At 41.0% G+C, this 24,155-nt stretch overlaps 1 protein-coding gene across 1 annotated transcript; it reads left to right on the top strand.

Annotated features, from left to right (window-relative positions):
• The first annotated feature begins 4,194 nt into the window (after positions 1-4,194).
• Positions 4,195-5,310, top strand: LOC121453555 (neuropeptide Y receptor type 6). Its single transcript, XM_041660426.1, has one exon. It carries the CDS (start codon positions 4,195-4,197, stop codon positions 5,308-5,310), a length of 1,116 nt encoding a protein of 371 aa, XP_041516360.1.
• The last annotated feature ends 18,845 nt before the right edge of the window (positions 5,311-24,155 follow it).

Genomic DNA, 24,155 nt, shown 5'->3' with positions numbered 1-24,155 from the left:
CTGCCTAGGTGACTGACACAGGCAACAACACAAGAAGGAGCGTGTTTCACAGTTTATGGAATGCCTTCAAGGTATCACTTCATTGACCCTCATGCAAAGATGTGAAATGAAGAGGCCATTTTTTATTTCAATTTGACTGATGACGAAATTGAGCCGTAGGGGAGTGGCAGCTAGCTAGTAGCAGATATGTCCTCTTTGAGGAACTACATGCTAGCACACCAGACTGAATGTGTAGTTACCATCTCCCTTTCATTCCTTTTCCCCTCCAAGTGAATTTTGCTTGGTGGGAAGCCTCTAATTAGCAATCAAAGCCTTCCATTTCTCACCTATAGTTCAAGTCTATCAACAGATGTGAGGAGTTTAAACATGGTTTGAAATTGCCCTTCAGTCAATGTCTGTTAACTCCAGGTCTGCAGAAACCCTGAATCGTCCAAGCCCTAAACCTTTCTTAATGTTTTTAAACATTGCTATTTCTCCTGTCACCACATCATCGACAAGTCCCTTGAGGCTTTCTTTACAAAGTATGCTGTGAGTAAAAAACAAGGACTTCTTGAATTTTGCATACAAATGGATGGAAATAGAAAACACTATCCTGAGTGAGGTAAGCCAGACCCAAAAAGAGGAACATGGGATGTACTCACTCATATTTGGTTTCTAGCCATAAATAAAGGACATTGAGCCTATAATTCATGTTCCTAGAGAAGCTAAATAAGGTGAATCCAAAGACAAACACATAGGCATCCTCAGGAATATTAACCTTCATCAGGCGATGAAAGGAGACAGAGACAGAGACCCACACGGGAGCACCGGACAGAAATCTCAAGGTCCAAATCAGGAGCAGAAGGAGACGGAGCACGAGCAAGGAACTCAGGACCACGAGGGGTGCACCCACACACTAAGACAATGGGGATGTTCTATTGGGATCTCACCAAGGCCAGCTGGCCTAGGTCTGAAAAAGCATGGGATAAATCCAGACTAGCTGAACATAGCGGACAATGAGGAATACTGAGAACTCAAGAACAATTGCAGTGGGTTTTTGATCCTACTGCACGTACTGGCTTTGTGGGAGCCTAGGCAGTTTGAATGCTCACCTTAGGAGACCTGGATAGAGGTGGGCAGTCCTTGGGCTTCCCACAGGTCAGGGAACCCTGATTGCTCTTCGAGCAGATGAGGGGGGGGGGGACTTGATCGGGGGAGGGGGAGGGAAACGGGAAGCGGTTGTGGGGACGAGGCAGAAATTCTTAATAAATAAATAAATTAAAATAAAAAAAAAAAAAAAAAAAAAAAAAAAAAAAAAAACAAAGTATGCTGTGTTTATCAGTGGCTCCTATTCATCTCTGGTATTTTTACGGTGTTTATTGTACAGACAAAAGTATTCTTGAGGTGCTTTCTTTCCAGTAACAATCTTCTAAGCCTTTGAACTCAGGGAAGAGCAGGCCAAAGTAATTTCACACAGCAAAGAAAAGTTCATTTCCTCCCATCCTTAGTGTTCAGTTTCCCTTATCAATTTTATTTATGTTTCTTTTCCCCAGATTCCTAAAGAATAAACCAGTATGAGGAGGTTTTCCATCCTTCCCCACTACCTTCCTTCCATGTTTCCTCTTTGGAACAGAAATCTCAGTTTTTAGTTTTAGTTTTAAGCTTGTGATGTCTCACAATGTGAATAATTCCACTGGATATGACCACTGAGCCATTGAGCCATGGTTCCTTATCCACTGGACATTAGATGAAATCTGGAGAAAGAAAGAATGGATGAAATGAGTTCTAAACAAAATTAATTATAAGTAGTAGATGTCTATGCATTGAATTCCTTTTCTAATTCTCAAAATCTAAGCAGAGTACCAAACCTAGTTGAGCTGCACAATGTTATTTAATCTTCACACAACTCAGATAGATAAGCATTATTTACTCCCATTTTTCAGATTGGAATCCGATGTAAATCATATCCAGTAATTCTCCAAGGTATGTCCAACCTGTGGCCTGCAGGCTACAATTGACTGATGGAAGCTAAGAGAGTAGCATAACACAAAATTATAAACATGCTTTTAAAATTGTAAGACTTTTTCCCAATTTTTTGGTAACTTTGTTCTCTGCGGCACACGACGCCTGTCTGGGCTCTATGCGCCATCATGCAGTTCAGAAACTGGGCAAGGGGCTGGAGATTAAAACACACAAAGACTCACAGACAGAGACACAGGTCATCCTTGATGCCAAAATGCCCCAGGAATGCCTCCTTTATTGTACCCAGGGGCAGCTTATATGGGGATAGCCATGCCCCAGACAAACGCACCAGAAACTACTCCCCTGCAATCAGGAACTCCTGAGGGTCTCGTGCTCAGAGCAGCTGTAGGCACTCAGATCAGGGGGAAACCGGGTGTTTACAAGAAATTCAGGATCCGGGGGTTCAAAGCTCCCAACAGTTCTCAAGCATGAACTTTGTAGATGACCACGTTGTGTGCCAGTGTCAAAAGTGTGGACACTTCTGCCTGGAACTTGTCCTACAGTTCCTTTGTGCTTCTGTAGGAGATACCAAAAGTTATATAATTTATAGGCAATAGAAACTTGTTTCTCATCGTTCTGGTCCCTAGTAGGTTCAGGATCAATGTGTCAGCAAGTTCAGGTATGGTGACTACCACTGCTGTCTTCCCAGGATGATGTTTTTGTAGAAGGTAAAAGTATTGAGTCCTTACATGTAGAGGGACAGAAGCAGCAGGCTCGTGATAGATGGATGCATTCAGGTGTATATGCATGCATGCATGAGTGCATGGGTGGATGGATTATTTGGAGCAGATGGGACATACAGTTTTGTATATGTTAAGTAAACACTCTACTACTAAGCTGCATCCTTAGCACTCATCCTGTCTTATATGGCTCTAATCCATGATGAGAAAAAACATTTGGCCTACTTATCTCCTAACAGTTCCACCTCTTAATACTGTTACCATAAATATTAGCTATGAGTTTTGGAGTGAACACAAGCACACTATGACTGATACAAATCCAAACATAGTCTTCTAGGCTCTGCAATACAATCTCTACCTCGAGGATTTGTACAGTCTTTTAGATGAAAAGGGTGTGCATTCATGTGATCCTGAAAAAAGAGGACAAGATGAAGGGAATGGAAATGTGTGTGTGTGTGTGTGTGTGTGTGTGTGTGTGCGTGTGCATGTGTGTGTATGTGCGTGTGCGTGTGTGTGTGTGTGTGTGTGCACTGCCTTACGTAGTTACCTGGGTGTTGTCACATTCTTGACTTACTGCAGCAGGAAGGCTGCTTGTTTGTCCCAGCTGCCCAGAACAGAAATAATCACAGAGAAACCATATTCATTAAATCACTGCTTGGTCCATTAGCTCTAGCTTCTTATTGGCTAATTCTTACATTTTAATTTAACCCATCTCCATTAATCTGTGCATCACTATGAGGTCGTGACCTACCAGCAAAGTTTCAGCATGTCTGTCTCTTGCAGCAGCAGGTCCATGGAATCTCTCTCTGACTCCACCCTTCTTCTCCCATCATTCCATTTCGTTCTCCCTGCCTACCTAAGTTCTGCCCTATCAACAGGCCAGAACTTAGATTCATTAATGATAATGACAGCACACAGAGGAGCCTTCCACATCATCTTACTACTTACTGATAAGATTAATAAAATAGCATGAAGAGAACATAGCTAAACAGAGACCTGCTTAACTCATATCCATAGCCTCAGTAACACTGTCATGATAACAGAATTATCTATACTGTTAACGATAGTATCTATATTGCTAAGATTTTGTGAGCTGGAGATGTAGCTCCCTTGATAATGTGCTTGCCTAACATGACTGAGGTACTAAGTTCTAGTCCCACACTACATGTGTGGGAATGAATGCCTGTAATCTGCACGCAGGAGGTAAAAGCCGGGGAACAGAAGTTCAAAGTCTTCCTTTCATGCATAGCAAGTTTGAGGAAAGCCTAGGCTACATGGGACTCTTGAAAAACAGGAAGTTACATTAACATTCTGGGTTCTGTTTGATTTTAGGATCTCAAGAGCATGCTGATGTCATTTTGTTTCCACCGAACACAGACAGAGGTCAGGAAGATTAAACCCATTGACACTCTTTTGAGAGTTTCAGATCCTGTGTTCCCTCAAGAACTGATGACCAAACACCCACTGATGATACAAGCAAGCTTAGAAAATCTCTTATTGCAACCCTGACATAATGGAAGTGCCCCCAACCCAACCAGCACCTAATAAAACTAGTGCCAAGAGCAACAACTCTGCGTTTTTCTACTTCGAGTCCTGTCAACCCCCTTTCCTAGCCATAGTCTTGCTGCTCATAGCATATACTGTGGTCCTAATCATGGGCGTCTTTGGAAACCTGTCTCTTATCATCATCATCTTTAAGAAGCAGAGAGAAGTTCAAAACGTCACCAACGTACTGATCGCCAATCTGTCCCTCTCTGACATCTTAGTGTGTGTCATGTGCATCCCCTTTACAGTCATCTACACTCTGATGGACCACTGGGTGTTCGGGAGCACCATGTGTAAACTCACTTCTTACGTGCAAAGTGTGTCCATCTCTGTGTCCATATTCTCCCTTGTATTGATCGCTATTGAACGATATCAGCTGATTGTGAACCCCCGTGGCTGGAAACCCAGGGTATCTCATGCCTATTGGGCCATCGTCTTGATTTGGCTCATTTCCCTTTCATTGTCTATTCCCTTATTCCTGTCCTACCACCTCACCAACGAACCCTTCCACAATCTCTCTCTCCCTGATGATATCTACACCCACCGGGTAGCCTGTGTGGAGATCTGGCCTTCCAAACTGAACCAACTCCTCTTTTCCACATCGCTGTTTATGCTCCAGTATTTTGTCCCTCTGGGTTTCATTCTGATCTGCTACCTGAGGATTGTTATCTGCCTCCAAAGAAGAACTAAGAAGGTGGGCAGGAGGAGGGGAAATGAGACCCGCCTCAATGAGAACAAGAGGGTCAATGTGATGTTGATTTCCATTGTAGTGACTTTCAGTGCCTGCTGGCTGCCCTTGAACATCTTCAATGTCATCTTTGACTGGTATCATGAGATGCTAATGAGCTGCCACCATGACCTGGTATTTGTAGTTTGTCACTTGATTGCTATGGTTTCTACGTGCATAAACCCTCTCTTTTATGGCTTTCTCAACAAGAATTTCCAGAAGGACCTAATGCTGCTCCTTCACCACTGTTGGTGCCTTGCACCCCAAGAAAGATACAAAAATATCGCCTTGTCCACTGTGCACATGGATGAATCCAAGGGATCATTAAGACTGGCTCGCACAACAGCAGGGGTGTAGAAATCAGTAACCAAAACCACAGTCTTTCTGAAATGGATGAAGGAAAAGGAACAGCATGGAATAGGGTGTGATGCAGAGAAAGTCAGAGTTAAACACACAACATCTTTAGGCCCAGTTTTGATTCAAGTTAAGCATGTCTATCCCATCCATCCACAGAACACACAAAGATGTAGCCCCACCCTTTCTTTCTTTTTTTTTTAACCTAGCCACCATTGCTGTGGAAGGAATAAAGATGAGGAAGCAGATGATAAGGACAGCAGAGATGGCTGGGCCACAATGTTCCTGCTATTCACTGGACTAGCCAGAAAGGTGTCTGCTGTGCTACGGTCAGGAAAAACCCTTGCTGTGCCTTCTTCACATCAGAGCAGTTCCACTTCTAGATGAAACTGGACCTTTCCATCACATAGCTATACAATTAATTGGATAAGTGTGAAAATACAGTATGATAATTTATTAGTTAATTATATCTGGATTAAAGTTGAAAATGTGTCTTAATATTTAGACTGAACATTGTGGTCATAATTAATTTCCCTGTCTGAATCAGATCCTTAACTTGTGATAACACTGCATTTCTCTTTATCACCAATGCTATTAAGACTAGGAAAACTAGTCACTGACTAATTAGCACTCCAGTTTTCCCAAGTATCATCTTTAACTAATGAATGACCTGTATCGATAGAGATTTCATTACAAAAATGGCCTTTTATCCTAATGTCTTTGTGTATATTAAGTACGAGTCATCATAACTTTATAAAGGGAGATTTTTAACAACAGCAATGATATAATTAACTACAGCATGTCAAAAAATTATCATATCATTACTTAAACATTATGAAAGGATCCACATTGCATAGGAGCATCAGCAAGATTAGAACAAGATAATTGACCTATTGTTTCAACAGCTGTTAGCTCAGAGACTTTGACTAAATCACAGAAGCTTTGCTCTTTCCTTAGTTAGACCTTCCTGATGCTTATTACATTTGAACTGCAGCCCATTTGTACTGTAAATAAATGTAAATTGTTTTATTTTAAATAAATATTCTCTTTTGGGGGTTTTGCTTTGTTTTTGTTTTTTTGCTTTTGTTTTTGGTTGTTTTGTTGTTGTCGTCGTTGTTTTCTTGTTTGTTTTTTGAGACAGAGTTTCTCTGTAGCTTTGGAGCCTGTCCTGGAACTAGCTCTTCTAGACCAGGATGGTCTTGAACTCACAAAGATCCTCCTGCCTCTGCCTCCCAAGAACTGGGATTAAAGGCGTGTGCCGCCACCACCTGGCTTGAGTAAGTATTCTCTTAATACCTGTGATTATTTTTTCCAGTTTTTTGGAAACTATCCCTGCCTTGCCCCTTTCTCCTTCCTTCTATCATTTCCCTGTTATTATCAGAATTTCTTCTCTCTGCCATTTGAAGATAAATGAACCACAAAAACACCCAAGTGAGCTAAACAATGAGTCTCCCTCCTTACCCATTGTTTGTCCCAGTTTGTCTATATTTTCTTATAGAGGAAGTTCTGCAATCAATATTCAATGCAATCACTCCCTTACTTAGTAAATAAATACTGACCCCAGTTTCACTGCTAAAACAACACTGCTTAAATTGCTAAAAGTCGGGAAAGCACTAAACAAACACTAATATGGCTCCCTTTCCTGACCCACGCTCTTCAACCGTCTCCTCTACCAAACTCATTCTGGTTCCACACTAAGAGTGGCTTTCTTCTATTCTGCTTCTTTTACTTGTTTTTTAAACGCTTCTTAAGCTCATAAAACAGAAGTGACTAACGCTGTAACAAGATGATTGTCCTGTGTTTGTTTTTAACTTTGAAAGGTAGTGAAGGAAAAGAAAGTTTGAAAGACAGGATCTTACCCTGTAACCAAGCTGTCCTCTAAGGGCAACAGACCTGCCTCAGTTATATCCTGAGCCACCACACCAAACTCTTCCGTTTTTCAAAGGGCTGAGAGTTTGACCGGGGAAACCTTGGTTCACTCAAGCTCTGGCAATAAAGAAGAGAAGGTAAGTGCTCCTTGTGAGGTGAAGAAGGTCTCTTTGCCTCCATCTATGTGCCCAAATCAAACTCATAGTTGAAGTTGAGATGTTTCTCCCGAGAGAGGAGAGGCACGGAGTAGTGGCAGGACCTCTTGAAACTGGGGTTTGATGAGTCCCTGTTTTTCTCCAATTATGTAGCTGAATCTGTTCTTTGGGGCTTGCCTATCAACTTTGGAGACCTTGCTCTAGATATTTATTCTTTCTATACCGGCTTCTTATCACCCCCACCCATGGATGTCCTAGAAATAGGCAAAGAAAAAGTGCTTTGGAAACTGAAAAAGACTTTTTCAAAATAATAATAAATCTCCTTTTATGATTACATTTATAAATACATAAATATTTGAGTGTGTTTATGTGTGCTTGTATGTGCATGCCTGTGTATGTGTGTTCCTTGAATACAGAAATGTATATCTTACTCCACTTTGGTGTCTCCAAAGCCAACTATAGTGGCATCCGCCACCAAGTGTTCAGCAAATAAACATAGACTACAGATATAGAATAACAGGGAATAAGAAGCCTTTGCTTGAAAGTGGTGTATGCGCCTGAATGTAAAGGACAGTCTACACCTCCCTAGACTCTGTGTCGGAGGAGGTAGATGCCAAACAGCTACTGAGGCATCAGCACTTATGAAACCTCCGATGGCACAAGAACAAACAACACATCTTGATCATAGAAAGATTAGAGGAGAAGATGGACATTTATGTCTATCTTAGTCACTGCCCTAGTACTTTTTCATTTTGATATTTCTTTCCTCCTTTTTATTCTCCATTTCCTATCTAACTTCTCCACGCAGCATAGTTTTGTTGCAAATACATTCATCCATGCTGTATCCTGTAGCAGAAGGGAGTCTGCTGTTTTGTGTTGATTTCATTGGTTAAATAAAGAGACTGCCTTGGCCCTTTAAGAGGACAGAAAATTAGGTAGGCAGAGTAGACTGAACAGAATGCTGGGAGAAAGAAGCTGAGTCAAGGAGTTGCCATGATTCTCCCACTCCAGACAGATGCAGGTTAAGATCTTCCCTGGTAAGCCACCTCGTGGGCTATACAGATTATTAGAAATGGGTTAGTCCAGGTGTGAGAGTTAGCCGAGAAGAGGCTGGAACTAATGGGCCAAGCAGTGTTTAAAAGAATACAGTTTCCGTGTAATTATTTCGGGGCATAAGCTAGCCATGTGGGCGGCCGGGTGCCGGGGACGCAGCCCCTCGGCTCATATTTCAACAGAAGCTCATTCATTTTTGTTCTTGAATATACAATACATCTGTAGTCCATTTACCTGTTGGTGGACATCAGTTTGTATATGATTTGGGGTCATTACATACAGAGTTGCTATGAATACATATAGATGCATTCATACATGGCTATATTATTTGATTTCTGTTAGGTGAATACTCAGAAGGGGAATGGGTGGGTCTTAGACTGATGATCTCTGTGCATCTGATGGTTTTGGTTTTTTTGTTTTGTTTTCTTTGCCTTAGATGAGCCACAGCTTACAGACAAATATCACTTAATTCCCAAAACATTCTATAGTGGACAAAGATGCCAAAAGCTAATACAGAGTGGGTTTTCATGTCATGCAGGGCTCTAGTTAGCAATTTCGTATTCATGTTCATAAAACTCTATGACACCATACCTTTTATTTATTATTACTTTCATTATACAGACAGTATAACTGAGGTCAAGAAAGGTTAGCTACCTTGTCAGAGATTTCTAAATAAAAGATAGATTTTTGTGATCATCATTATACAGATTAGATCATGAAAACTAGATAGGGGCTGACTCTAAACCAGCGTTTGTTGGTTTCTCAAGCCCACGTTCTCTTATTTTCTGTCTTGGCGAGAAGTGCCAGTAGCATATGTTCACAGTTGCTTCCTATATGTTTGCCCCCTTTTGTGTTCTGATAATGGCTATATCTGAACAGGTGCTTCCTAGGGGAATGCCATGGGGAGGGAGAGCCAAATGCAGACATCTGGGGTTCTGAAGCAGCACACCCTTTCCTGGGGCAGCTACGGTCATCTTCTCACTGAACTAGCCTGCCTAACCATTCCGAAATTGCCTCTCAGACATGTAGTGGTTCCTCACCTAGGTTCTAGCCATGACCCTTCAGGTCTTTCCAGTGCTTACTACAGACTTCTCCTGTTTTCCTGTAGCTCACAACATCTTCAAAATTCTCTCCCCTGGAAGAATCAGAAGTGATTGAATGCACCCTCTCCCAAACCACCTTGAAAACGTAATTCAAATGGGGAGTTCCTCAAGGAAGAAATCTGATTAAAAATCTTAGATTTGTTAGTTCACTAGCTTGTTTGCTTAAAACTAAATAGTGCTCTATGTCCTGAGTTGACCCTGTGCTCACTGTGCTGCCCAGAAGGCTTAGGACATGGAGGTGTAGTCTCAGCCTTCAGTGTGGATTGGGCTGGCATGCCCAGTGAAGCTTTAATGAAGGCATGAGCTGACTACTTCATCTTGGACAAATTATTTCCTTACTTTGTACATTTTAGAGAAAGGTCTCTGAGTCTAAATCAAGGATGGTTAAGGCATCTACAACCCTTTTCCAATGTCTTCCCTACTCTAACAACTGCCAAAGACAAGAGCAAAGATAAAACTCTGCTGCCACCTTGTGACAGAATTGAGAGGCACTGAAAGAATTGCCTTGACTGACAGTCTACAGGAAATCAAACTCTTCCTTCCACACTTGTGTAAGGCTCCATAATTCATAGTGTACTTTTACTACATTCTTTCATTTCACTCCCCGACCAATTCTGTGTGGTGGCAGGGCCAGTGGTACAGTTCCCATCTGTTGTAGAAGAAATCAAAGCTCAGAGAGACAACTGTGAACCGAAGTTCTCTAATAATAACTGTACTTTCCACTGAACCTTCTGAAAGGCTGGTTAGTTAATCAAAACCTCTGTGACTGAGGAGAGTTGGGAATGGTTTAAGTCCAGAGTCGAATTAGCTTGGATCATTTCAAGTCCTGTTAATACCAGTTATCGCCCTCCTTTGTGTATAAACTAACATCTTTGTGACTATTAGGTAAAGCCTTTGAAATGTGCAAACAGAAACCTAGCCTCCACAAACCACATAGCTAAGAGTGTCACCAGGGAGCATCCAAGGCCAATAGCAAAGACTTTCTGCTTTGCTTTAATCTGCTATGTGAGTTTTGGTTTCTATTGCTGCAATAAAACACCATGACCAAATTAATTTGGAGAGGAAGGGTTAATTTCAGCTTAAACTTCCACATAATGATCTATTATCATCAAAAGAGGCCAAATACATTGTTATCTTGATTGTGGTGACTATTTCACAATGTACATGCATACCAAACCATCAGGTTGTAGACCTTAAAAACAATAGATACTTTTTTAAAAAAAAGTCCTTTGATTAAGCAAAACACAAATTATAAACACATGTGAAATGTAAGTTAGGTGCTTGGTGGTTTAGAAGAGTAGTAAGAGTCCTTCTGGTTTGGTGGTTAGGGCTCAGGTCTTGGAAGTGGATAAAGATGATCCCCTGAACATTCTGCACATAAATCCCTTCCCAAGCCAAGCCTTTTAAGACCTGCCTCCATTTCCATCTTGATCTCACCCTATCACACTGAGAACATGAGTTATATATTTTTTGGTTATTTCGGGAATGAGAGTATAGGCCTTGAATATGTAGACCTTGCTCCTAATCCAAGTTCCACCATTTTAGAGAATATGGAAAAGTTATGGACACACATTCCCCCAGCCTCAGATCCTAGATCTATAAAGTAGGCAGCATAAAACTACTCATTTAGAACCCATGAGACTTCTAAGTGGTTACAGGTGATTGTTGCCAAACCTAAAGACCTGAGTTCAATCCCCAGGACCCAACTCCCATGAGTTGTTCTGTAGCCACATGAATAAAACATAGCAAAAAACTTTGAAGCACTCATGTCAAAAAGTTTGTGCTTATGTGTGAATCAAGTAAAATAGGATGCACAGAGTTGTGTGCCTGTCTAAAGATACCAAAGATGATCAAACAACACCTTATCTTGTTAGCTATGTGTCTTTGATCATTCTCCAATTGCCTGCCATCTCCTTCACCTTCTCACTGTTCTACTCCTAAATTTCTATCCCACCTCCTGCAAAGCCCCTCACTGAGCATCATCTCTTCTGATCACATCTCCTATGCTACCCTGTATGATAGCAACTTGTATTTCTCTGTCAGTCTCTTTCTGGTCTGCGGTACTGCAGGCGGCAAGAGATTTCTCATTCTGCCCTAGTACTCAGCACAGGATGATTCAAGGCACCAATAGAGATGTGGTTGTTGAAAGAATAATATTTTAACTGGACATTGTGAAAATAAATAAGAGTCACAACGTATTTCTGAACACCTTTAAACATAAACATTAATCTGATACTATTGTCCATTGATCCCTCAGCTCCTGTAGAATTGATTATAAAGATGAATGGACTGACAAAACCACAGTGAGTCAAAAGCTCCTATAGGAGAAGCTGGGGGCCAATGTACATATGAGTAGAAGGAGCCTGGAGCCCAGAGACAGGTCAGAAATTGCTATCGGACTTCCTCCAGCAAATCCCTTAAAGAAAACCAAGAAAAAATCAGCAAATCCCTTAAAGAAAACCAAGAAAAAATAATCAAACAGGTGAAAGAAATGATTTAAGGCTTGAAAACCAAAATAGAGAAAATTAAAAAAAAAACACAAACCAAGGTAATTCTGGAAACAGAAAATATAGGAAAATTATCAGGAACCACAAATGCAAGCATAAACAGCAGAATACAAGAGATAGAAGAGAAAAATCTCAAGCACTGAAGATACAATAGAGGAAATAGACTCATCAGTCAAAGAAAACGTTAAATCTAACAAAATCTTAATACACAATATCCAGGAAATATGGGACACCAGGAAAAGACCAAACAATGCTCACCTCATCACCAATGGGTCAAGGAAGAAATGAAGGAAAAAAAATGACTTCATAAAATTCAACGAAAATGACCACACAACATAGCCAAATTTATGGGACACAATGAAAGCAGTGTTAAGCAGAAAGTTCATAGCACTAAATGCCTACAAAAAGAAGCTAGAAAATTCCCACACTAGTGAGTTAACAGAACATTTAAAAACTCTAGAAAAAAAAGAAGCAAACTCACCCAGGAGGACTAGACAGGAGGAAATAATCAAATTGAGAGCTGAAATCAACAAAATAGAAGCAAAGAAAATAATATAAAGATTCAATGAGACAAAGAGTTGGTTCTTCAAGAAGATCAACACAATATACAAATCTTTATAAAAATTAGCCAAAAGGCAGAGAGAGAATATCTAAATTAATAAAATCAGAAACAAAAAAGGGAGATATAACAAAAGACATGGAGGGAATCCAGAGAATCATCATATTTCAAACACCTGTATTCCACAAAATTGGAAAACTTAAAGAAAATGGACAATTTTCTGCATAAGTTTCACTTACCAAAATTAAATCAAGGCCAGCTAAGCAAATCAAATAGCTCTATAACTCCTAAGAAATAGAAACAGTTATCAAAAATCTCCCAACCAAAAAAGTCCAGGAACAGATGGTTTCAGCTCAGAATTCTACAAGATTTTCAAAGAACTAATACCAATGCTCCTCAAATTGTTCCACACAATAGAAACAGAAGAAACATTGCCGAACTCTTTTTATGAGGTTACACTTACCTTGATACCTAAACCACACAACGACATTACTAAGAAAAAGAATTACAAACCAATCTCTCTCATGAACATGATGCAAAAATACTCAATAAAATACTGGCAAACCAAATCCAAGAACACATCAGAAAAATCATCCACCATGACCAAGTAGGCTTCGTCCTAGAAATGCAGGGATGGTTCAACATATGAAAATCTGTCAATGTACTTCAGCACATAAACAAACTTAAAAAAATGATCATCTCATTAGATGCTGAAAAAGTCTTTGACAAAATACAATACCCTTTTATGATAAAGGTCTTCGAAAGATCAGGGATACAAGGAACATACCTAAACATAATAAAGGCAACATACAGAAAGCCAAGAGCCAACATCAAACTAAATGGAGAGAAACTCAAAGCAATCCCACTGAAATCAGGAACTAGACAAGGTTGTCCACTCCCTCCATATCTGTTCAATATAGTTCTTGAGATTCTAGCTAGAGCAATAAGACAACAAAAGGAGATCAAGGGAATATAAATCGGAAAAGAAGTCAAATTCTCACTACTGGCTAATAATATGATAGTTTACATAAATGACCCCAAAAATTCTACCATGTAACTTCTACAACTCATATATACCTTCAGTAATGTAGCAGGATACAAGACTAACTTGAAAAAATAAGTAGCCCTCATTTACACGGATGATAAATGGGCTGAAAAAGAAATCAGAGAAACAGCATCCTTCACAATAGCCACAAATAGCATAAAATATCTTGGGTAATTCTAACCAAACAAGTGGTCTATACTCTTCCTCAATAGAAACACATGTGTTCTAGTTGTGTGATACTTTTTTGTTTATATTTTAATCATCAAAACTCTATTTAAACTAACATTATTATTATCATTATCAATTAGACAGTATAGCTTAGGAAGAAATTATCTTCATAATAATCCACAGGTAAAAATGCCCAGTAGAACAGGTTGTATTCATGATATAAACACACTATTTTACAGGCGGTGGGGATCTCCCCACACCCATTCACGCCATGCCAGACATCAGAGAAAGATGGTAGCAGCGTGTAAAGGCACAGCAGAAGCAAAAGACATTCTGGGGTTGGGGTCTCATGGCCTTTCCTATCCAAGACTCACCCATCTGAGATTCACCTCTTGACATCTTGAACTTCAATTGCCATCCACTGCTCCTCTGACATGGCCACTGGCAAAATATCAAAGAGATTCCAATACCTTTCCAGTTTCACTGTATCTACTTAGGAGCCACATAACACAGGATAGTTAACTAATCTCATCTATTTATTTTCAGATTTTTACTTTCATCCAGGCTGGTCTCAAATGCACAGTCTTCCTTCCTCAATCTCCTGAGTGATGGGATTACAGGTCCATACCACCACGCTCGGCATAACCAAACCCTTGAAGCTTCTTTTGCTTTATCTGTAAAAGGAGCTGGAACTGGCAGTTTTAAGATTGCTGTGTGGGTCAAGTTAGTTGTATGTTGAAACCTTCAACATGGTGTGTTGCACGAAGTGCTCAATAAACATTTCTATCACCATTATCCTTATGTCTGGCTGCATCTAAGAAATGCCAGTACATGGATTCTGTGTTCACGCTGCAATTGAGAGGCCTCTATAGTGTGCGATGCTGTCTGTCGTCCTTTCCTATCACATTCGTCCTTTTTTTTTTTTTTAACAAAGTCAATAAAATCTGAAACTTCCCCTCCAAAACTCTATGGGCCAACATGCCTGAAGCACAAGGCAAGGAGAAAAGGCTTGGCTCCCCTTCCCGGAGAGAGTCACCACTGTGGGCTGGAAAAACAGAGGCGCCTCTTGCGTCATTTTCAGAGTATAGTATGCAGCTGCTCTCCTGGAATGCCACACATCCTGAAGTTGCTCCCAAGGGCTAAAAACAGCTCAGCCAAGTTTGCTCTTTTCCAAGGTGGCCTCACTGCGAATAAAATGGGCACTCTGTATGCAGCTCTTTTTAGACCAAGAGTTAGTCTTCCCATCGGGCCCCGGGGCTCTTTCAGGGCAAGGCAGAGTTGTCTTCATAGCTTATGCTCCTAGCAAAGTACTCAGGATGCTTGTTTCAACCAGGAATAAGAGGGGACTTTGGTTTTGGTTTTGGCCATGCTGGGCATCAGTCCCAGGGTTTTACAGATACTGAGCAAGGCAGCTGCAGTTTTAGATCTCCCCATTCCCCCCTACTTTTTGAGACAGGGACTCACTATGTTATGTTGGCTTGAATTCACTATGTAGCCTAAGCAGGCTTTGAACTTGACCTCTCTGCCTCAATCCACTGAGTGCTAGGATTATACATCTTCACCTTAGCACCCCACTTGTTTTTAATTTAATTATCTTTTTATTGTTTTTATTGACAGGAAAGAAGGTCTTTAGTGCCAGCTGGAGGCTGCACAGGGAACTAACCCCAATCATGATCCTCACAGTTCTTGGTCTTTTATGCACAAATACAACATTCTGGTTGACACACTTCAGTTAATAAGAACAGTTAGCAAGAGGCAGAAATACAGAAGCCAAAAAGCAAGGCTAGCACGTTTAGAGACTTTTCAGGATCCTGGAAGTATGGACCAGGACTTTGATGGATTGGGTCTGCATTTCTGTTTTAGCAGATGTTGGGGCCTATGTGCTGGGCTTCAAAGTATGGTACCTTAGAATGATACATCCAATATGGCACCAGTTGTGTTAAGGTCTGGGAGTCTGTTACATCAATCTCTGGTTCTATGGGCATGAGTCAAATGGACTCATTATGGTCATGGGGTTCTACCACCCCCTTAGCACTAATAAGTTAACAGAGTTTACTTTCTGTTTTACATAGTTGAGTAGATAGCTGAGCAATCAGACTTCTACAACAAGGGCTAGAAGCAAAAGAATTAATGGTCCGTCCCTGGCTGTAAATAGAGTAGTTAACCAGGGGGACCAGGATAACAAGGACTGACACCAGTTCTTAGACTCTTGGTAGTTCCTTTCTCTTTCCCGAAGGTTATTTCTAACCATGGTAAAACTTTCTGCAATTACTCTTTGCTGTTTAGCATAGAAGCAAAACATTTCTCCCAGTGCTATATAGAGACCTTCACAAGGAGGAAGTCCAGACATTTTGGCTCTGAAGAACAACCTCAGCTGAAGAGTCTAACCTGGCTCCCAGATAAGAAACAGGATTTTTCCAGATGGCCCAGGTCTATATGTCTATGGGAGTAGAGTTCCTTAAAGTTTTTATCACACACACACACACACACACACACACACACACACACACAACACATACTTCAAGTCTCAGCTCCATAACTGTGAATTTGGCTTCAGGTACTTACAATAGTCTGCCACGTGCTTGGTTAGTTTGCTTGGGTTTCACAATTTTTAACAGACTGAGAGTATCCAACACAGTATTTGATTCCCACCAGATATCTATAAGTACTGGAGGCAGTAATAGGATAAATCTTAAAAAAAAAAAGGTGGAAATATGGAACACTGAAGCTAGTCTAAAGTCTAAAATGGGTGAGCCTGAAAAACTGGTGTTTTCTTTTTTTTATTTTTTATTTTTATTTTTCCATTCAAAAATTTCCACTTCCTCCCCTCCTCCCATTCCCCTCCCGCTCCCACCCTCCCCCTCCTCCCTACCCCTCCAGTCTTATGAATGTGGCTGACAATGGGGGCTGACTGAGAAGCCAATGATAATGGCACTGAGATTTGTTTCTACTGCATGTACTGGCTTTTTTGGGATTCTAGTCTATTTGGATGAACACCTTTCTAGTCCTGGATGGAGAGGAGGGAGGGCTTTGGACTTCCCACAGGGCAGGGTACCCTGTCCTCTCTTAAGACTGGTGATTGGTGTTTTATTTTTAAGACCTTTTTGCTTCTTCTTTCTTTCAGTGTGCAACATTTTCTGCCAACAAATAAATACATGAAAACTGCCTGATAGTATCTTCCAATGTATCATTTATTGATCTAATACTGGCTCTGAAATGTATGGTGGCTTAAACTCATAATTCCCCTGCCTCGGCCTCTAGAGTGCTAGGATTAAGGTTATGATGTACCATCAGGCCAAGAATAGTGACACTCGTCTTTAATCCCAGCACTCGGAGGCAAGGGAGGCAGATCTATGATATTGAGGCAAGCCTGGTCTACAGAGCTAGTTCTGGGATAGCCAGGGCTACACCAAGAAACCCTGTCTTGAAAAAAACCAAGAGAGAGAGAATAGACTACCAGTATACAGCGACAGATCTCCATCACTCTATAACTAAATTAGTTTAAAAAATAACTCTCAACATTAGTGATAATAGTTTAATATTTTCCTCAAATTCTGTACAAGCAGAGGCTCTAAATAAGCAAGATGGAAAATCACCAGACAGCTGGACAGCATTCACCACCAATCCTTAGTCTCCCAATGCTATCCTTCCCAAATGGTTTCTCAGCAGAATCGTGGACTCCGTGAGAAGCCGAAAAGCCACACAAAAAAATTAAGTACTCCCTCTCTCGAAAAACCAGAAAAAAAAAAATTAAGTACTTCACATTTCTTGTCTCTTATAGGAAAGGACCAAGACAGAAGGAGTGGGATCTAGGTAGAGTGATTGCCCAGAGAAACAAAACACAAATATAGAGTAAATTTTTAAACCAGCAAATGAATCTTACAAAAACAAGACTGCAAAGCATAAAGTAACTCATCCCATGTTATTATTGCCATGGCAACATTTCGCTCACCTCTTTCACAATACTTGCTGGTGATGGTGGAAGACCGAAGTATTGTCTGTGAAAATGTCATGTAAAGAATGACAAGAAAGGAGTGGGAAAAGCCCTTTCATTCTATCTCCAGAAGTAACAATGATGATGATAATAATCATAACTCTTTCTATGGCGATCACTCTAATACACTTTAATATAAAAACTATTTGAGTAAATAAATAAATTACAGGATTAGAGAGATGGTTCCACAGTTAAAAACTCAAACTGCTCGTGGTAGTTTGAATGGGAATGGCCCCACAGGCTCACATATATTTGAATACTTGTTCTCCGGTTGGCGGAACTGTTGGGAGAAGAATTAAGAGTTGTGGCCTTGTTCAAGGAGGCATTCTTCTGGGGCTGAGCTTTGAGATTTCAAAAGTTCAACCCAGGCACAGTTTCTTTCTTCAACTTTCAGATAAGATTTAAACTCCCACCTACAGTTCCAACCCCATGCCTGCCTGCCGCCTTAAAATGCATTGTTAAAAATATGTGAATTGCGTAACATTCATAATGCTATCCAAGATTTCTTTTCAAAAAACTAGCTTAAATATTCAAAATAAAATTCACCATTCAGTTTCTTGTGCTTACCAAGAGCATGAAGAACAGCATTGTTAGTCATTGAAGAAATGCAAATCAGAACCACAAATAGGTGTTTCTTCACACTAGATGGCTATAATTGGAAAAGCAGAAAATAGGGATTGGCAAAGATATAGCAAAACTTCAGCCTTCATTCATGATTAGTGGGGACGTAAAGAAGGTCAGCTTCTGCAAAAAGCAGTTTGGCAGTTCCTCTAAAGTTAAAATAGAATGAACATAAGGTGTCAAAACAAAAACATCACTAGTGATATACTCAGAAGAATAAAAATGGGTGTGTAAACATGCATGCACACACAAACACACACACACACAAACACACACACACACACCTGAGAACAATGCCATCCACAATAGCCAAAGGCTAGAAGCAGCCCAGATGCCTGTGGGAGGTTGAATGTATAAACTAATTGTAGTATATATACCCAGTGGGGTGTCAGATAACCCTAAAAAGGAAAGAAGTACTGATATGTGTCTCAGTGTGAATAGATCTCCTAAGCAAAAGCATCCAGACATGAAAAGTCAGACATATTGCACGATTTCAGATTACATTATATGTAATATGCAGGATGGAAAAATCCCACAGAGGCGAACAGACTGGTGGTTGCTAAGAAACAAGAGGAAGAAGGATGAGGAGAAACTTCTTAATGGGCCAAGGGGATTTACTTTGGAGGAACAAAATGTTTTGGAACTAGGTGGTGTCTTTTTACGACATGATGGATTATTAAATGCTACTAAACTTTTTTTTTTGGATGGTTAATTGTAGGGCCCATGGGTCCACCCCTGCTCCTGGGGTTCATCTTGAGGACAGTTTCTGGTCAGCCAGCTAAAACAGCCTGTTTGTTCCTGTGCTCCTTCTGCCCTGCCTGGTGATTAGCTGTAGTGCATTGTTTACTCCATCTTGGGTGTGGCCATTTCCCACCTGCCTGTGGGAAATTCCTTGTGCAGCAGCTAGGTATATAAGGCTTTTCCTAAGTTTGAATAAATGGCATTCGGCTGATCTCCTTTCGAATGACCCAGGTCTCTTGTGTGTTCTTTCAATCTCCAGGTCCTTGCCCGGCTCACATACAGTACAGTGGTGCGGGAACTGTACCGAGAGGGTAACACAGATGCAGGTGTTACAGTTACTTCTGTTCTATATTACATGAAATGCACCAGAATAAGTTATATCTTCAAAGCTATTTCTTCCCCATATGGCCAATAAATGGGGAAATATAGGGGTGTGTGAATTACAAGGCTTAGACATTGCAGAAATCTATGTAAATGGTACACAATTTACATAGGATGGTACACATACATCCCTATTCTCAGGTAGGGATGCCCAATAGAACATATAGGAAGCTTTTGTGTTGGATAAAAGACGAAATCAAGATGGAGCAGCTTATGCTTTGTGTGATCAGACTGAGATTTTTTAAATAAAACCACAAATCATTTTGTCCTGAAAACAAGATGCAAGCTAACTATATACGATGGACCAAGAGTGAGGAGCGTGAGCCAGCTGGGTGGGAAATCTCAGGCTTAACTATGATAAGAAAAGTTGCCTGCAAGAAATTGTGGCACACACTTGTAATCCTAGCACTTGGGAGGCTGAGGCCGGAAGATCACTCACAGTCTGACGTCGTCCTGGGCCTGTCTCAAATGAAAGTGAGAAAGTAGCCATCAGACTACTGATGGCCAGTGTGCAGTTTTCATTATATTTAACTTTCAATTTTTGAGAATTTCAAACATGTATTCAACAAAATGTGATCATATTAGTTCCTCATTTGACCCTCCACAGCATCCCCAGTTTCTTGTTCCCACCAAACCAAATAAGATAAAGAAGATTAAGAGCACTTGCTACACAGACCTAAGGTCCTGACTTTGGATCCCCAGCACCCCTGTAATCAGAGAGATGAAGGGTGAGGCAAGGGTTTGGGAGAGGAGATGGGGAGGGGCGGGTGAGGTTGCTGGAGCTTGACTGCTAGACTAGCCAGAAACAAAGAATAGAGCTCCTGGAAAGGAAAAGATGTCTCCGAGAAAGAAAGTAGAGGGTAAGGAGAGAAGACAACTGAAATCTACTTCTGCCTGCTGCCTGTGTATCGCAACGTACATGTGCACTCTACACACATGTACACACGCAGACACAGACACATTCTGATGGTTTAAGTAAGAAAGGGCCCTTTAGGCTCACATATTTGAATGCCTATAGGTTCACATATTTGAATGTCTAGTCATCAGGGAGCGGCACTATTAGAGAAAGATCGTGAGGTGTGACCTTGTTGGAGGACGTGTGTCCCTGGAGATAGGCTTTGAGGTTTCAATAACCGGTTCCAATCCCAGACTCTCACAGACCTCCCAGACTCTCCACCCCACCTCCCACCTTGTCTCTCTTTCTTTCTCTCTCCTTCCCCCTATGGATCAGGATGTAACTCTCTCTCAGCTACTGAATGTAGCACCTGGCTACATTTCACTGCGCTCCCGGCATGATGATAACGGACGAAGGCTCTGCAGCTGTAAGCAAGCCCCCATTAAATACTTTCTTTCGTAAGAGATGCCTTTGTCATGGTGTCTGTTCAAAGCAAGAGACAGTGACTAACATATGCACGTGGGCATGCGCACACACACGGACACACACAGACACACACACACACACATACACACACACACACACACTGTTCTATCCTGTCCACGGAGTCATCATTTTATAGAATGACACACTCTCTCATCATGACTCCCTGATGATCACCAATCAGATCCTTAAATTTGTTGAAATTTTGTTTCAATTCTTTTTATATTTAGTGTGCATAAGTGTGCATGGGCACACACCTGCTACTGCACACGTGTGGAGGACAAAGATCAACCTGAGAAAATCAGTTCTCTCCTCCTACCATGTGAGTTCCTGAGAGCAAACTGAGGTTTCCTGGCAATGACCTTTAAAACCTGAGCCAGCTTGCCTGCCAGAAATTTTGGTTTTCAATAGAAAGAATACTCATTCAAATCTTGTCTTCTTTCTGCTACAGGATAATCTTCGAAGTTAAATTATGACTACCATACAGACAAGTGTAAAGAAAGTCATATCAAAAGTTGTATTTAACTCATTTAATTAACAAAAGGACTATAACCCATATACAATAAATAGACTTTCCTACTCGGAGGAGCCCAGTAAAGGGCTCTTGGGCAGTATGGCCTAGAGTTCCCTGGTTCTGTCGAATCTCAAATTCTACTTCAGTTCCTCAGCACTGGACCCTAGAAGGTCACAACGAAAGCCTGTGATGTTAAAAAATGGTTAGGAGGCAACTAGAAATGCTGAAATCGATTTAACAGACATGAAACAAGCTTCTTGTGTGTACAGATGGAACCCAGTTCTACTCAGGACAGCATCTCTGTTATTTCTGCTGATAGGAAACAGCCTTACCACCACTTTAAGGTAGACACGAGATCTGTACAGTCAGGTGGTCCACACGATTTTTTGCTCGTCGATGCCCAGTTCAAGGCACTCAGCAACATCTCACACCATGGCAAAAAGCTTCTATTCTCTAACTTCAAGGTCTTATTGGTTTGTTTTTAAAGTTTATGGAAGCAGGGTGCAGTGACTCAAGCCTGTAAGGCCATCACTATGGCGACCGTGACAGGAGACACAGTGCCAGTTGGAGACCTGGACTGTGCTCCAGAGGGAGCAAGAGCTTGAAGGAGGTGTCGGGCTGGGTGACCTGAAGGTCTCCTTGAGCTCGGACAGCCTGTGGAGAGCCTGCTTCCAGATGCTGAGTCACACATTCCTGCAGGTAGCAGATCTATGTACGCTGTTGGCACTCGGGATCCGTTGCATAAACCCCTGCCCTTGCGCTAGGACGAGCCATCCTCCCGGTGAGGGAGCCGCAGGGTCTCAAGTCATTCCAGGAAGGTTTGGTTTCTCTGTGTTACCCTGGAAAATGGTGTAACACTGAATCATTCCAGCTTCTGTCATGACAAAAAAAAAAGTGTTTAATTCTTTCATTATTTTTAAAATTAGAACTAGTGCATAATAATTATCTTAGTTAAAAGATTTCACTTTTAATTAAGAATTGTCTTTAAAAGTTTCATGGTAACAGTTCCATCCACACACAATCATAACACCCTTCCCACTCCTTTCCTTGCTCTCCTCCTATTCTCTCTCTTCCCTAATAGTTAGTCTCATTTTATTTTATTTTATTTTATTCTTTTTGAAGCTATGCCTCTCAGTGTAGTTCTGGCTGCCCTGGAACCCACTATGTGGACTAGCAGTTCTCAACCCTGTATGTTGCTACCCCCTTTGGGGATCAAACAACGCTTCACAGTGGTCACATATCAGATATCCTGCAGATCAGTTATTTACATTAGGATTCATAACAGAAGCAAAATTACAGTTATGAAGTAGCGATGAAATAATTTTAAGGGTGGGGTCACCACAACGTGAGGAACTGTATTAAAGGGTTGCAGCATTAGGAAGGTTGAGAACCACTAATATAGACCAGGCTAGTCTCCAGGTCACAGAGACCTGCCTGCCTCTGCCTCCTGAGGGGTCGGATTAAAGGCCCAGCACCACTTGAAGGGCCAGCACCACTTGAAGTTTGTTTTGATTTTTAATTCTCTCATATATTACATTCTCTCTTATATTTTTCCCCCTTCTTTCCCCCCAGTCTCTCCCCACATCCACTCACCTCCATCTCCCTCAGAAAAGAGCAGGTCTCCCAGGGACATCAACCAAACAGGGCATAATACGCTACAATAAAACCAGGCACATATCATCAAATGAAGGCTGGATGAGGTGACCCAGTAAGAGGGAAAGGGTCCCACAAACATGCAAAAGATTCAAGACTTATTTATTTTATGTATATAAGTATCTTGCCTCATGAATGTGTGCACCACATGTCTGCCTGCTGCCCAAAGAAGTAAGAGCAGGACATCAGATCCCCTCAAACTGGAGTTTCAGATAGTTGTGAGCCACTATGTGGGTTCTGGGAACTGAAGCCAGGTCTTCTGCTTAGCCTTTGCGCTATCTCTCCAGTTCCTCTTCTTATATACATTTTAGGTTTCTACATATGTGCAAAAACATGCAACACTTGTCTTTTTGTGTTTGCTTTATTTTGTTAAACATGCTGTCCCCTAATTCCATCTATTTTCTATTTCCCTTCAAATGGTTTATTAGTCAGGGTTCTCTGGAATCACAGAACTTATGGAATGAATATATATATATATATATATATATATATATATATATATATATATAGGAATTTATTGGAATGACTTACAGGCTGCAGTCAACAATGGTTAGCTGTGAACGGAAAGTCCAAGAATCTAGTAGTTGCTCAGTCCCACGAGGTTGGGTATCTCCGCTGGTCTTCTGTCTATGCTGGAGTCCTGAAGTAGGCTCCAATGCCAGTGAAGAAATGGATGTGCTCACAAAGCAAGGAAAAGCAGGCAAAGAACTAGCCCTCCCATCTTCCATTGTCCTCATATAGGGTTCCAACAGAAGGTATGGCCCAGAGTAAAGGTGTGTCACTCCACCTCAAGATCCAAATCAAAATCCTGGTCACTGATTCAAGATCAAGATCACAAGTGTACCCTCCATTTCCAGCTTGTAGTTCATTCCAGATAGAGTCAAGTTGACAACCAGGAATAGCCAACACAAATGGTATTATTTCATTGTTCTTTGTAGCTAAATAAAATGTGCGTGTGTATATGTGTGTTATTCATTCATATTTCCACATATACCCGGGCTGATTTCATACCTTAGCTAATGTGAATAGAGGTGAAGCAAATATGGGCATATAAATATCCATTCTATTTGATGAATTTGCTTCCTCCAGATATATTCCTAGAAGTAG

The sequence above is a fragment of the Microtus oregoni genome, unplaced genomic scaffold (assembly GCF_018167655.1).
Source record: "Microtus oregoni isolate MIOR12 unplaced genomic scaffold, Mior012 000011F_ref0000422, whole genome shotgun sequence".
NCBI classification, from domain to species: domain Eukaryota; kingdom Metazoa; phylum Chordata; class Mammalia; order Rodentia; family Cricetidae; genus Microtus; species Microtus oregoni.
Note: the sequence above shows the minus strand (reverse complement) of the source record. Positions and strands in the feature narration are given on the sequence as shown.

Bases quoted from the DNA above. Each gene is read 5' to 3' on its own strand.
- LOC121453555 (XM_041660426.1), top strand. From the start codon at position 4,195: ATGGAAGTGCCCCCAACCCAACCAGCACCTAATAAAACTAGTGCCAAG.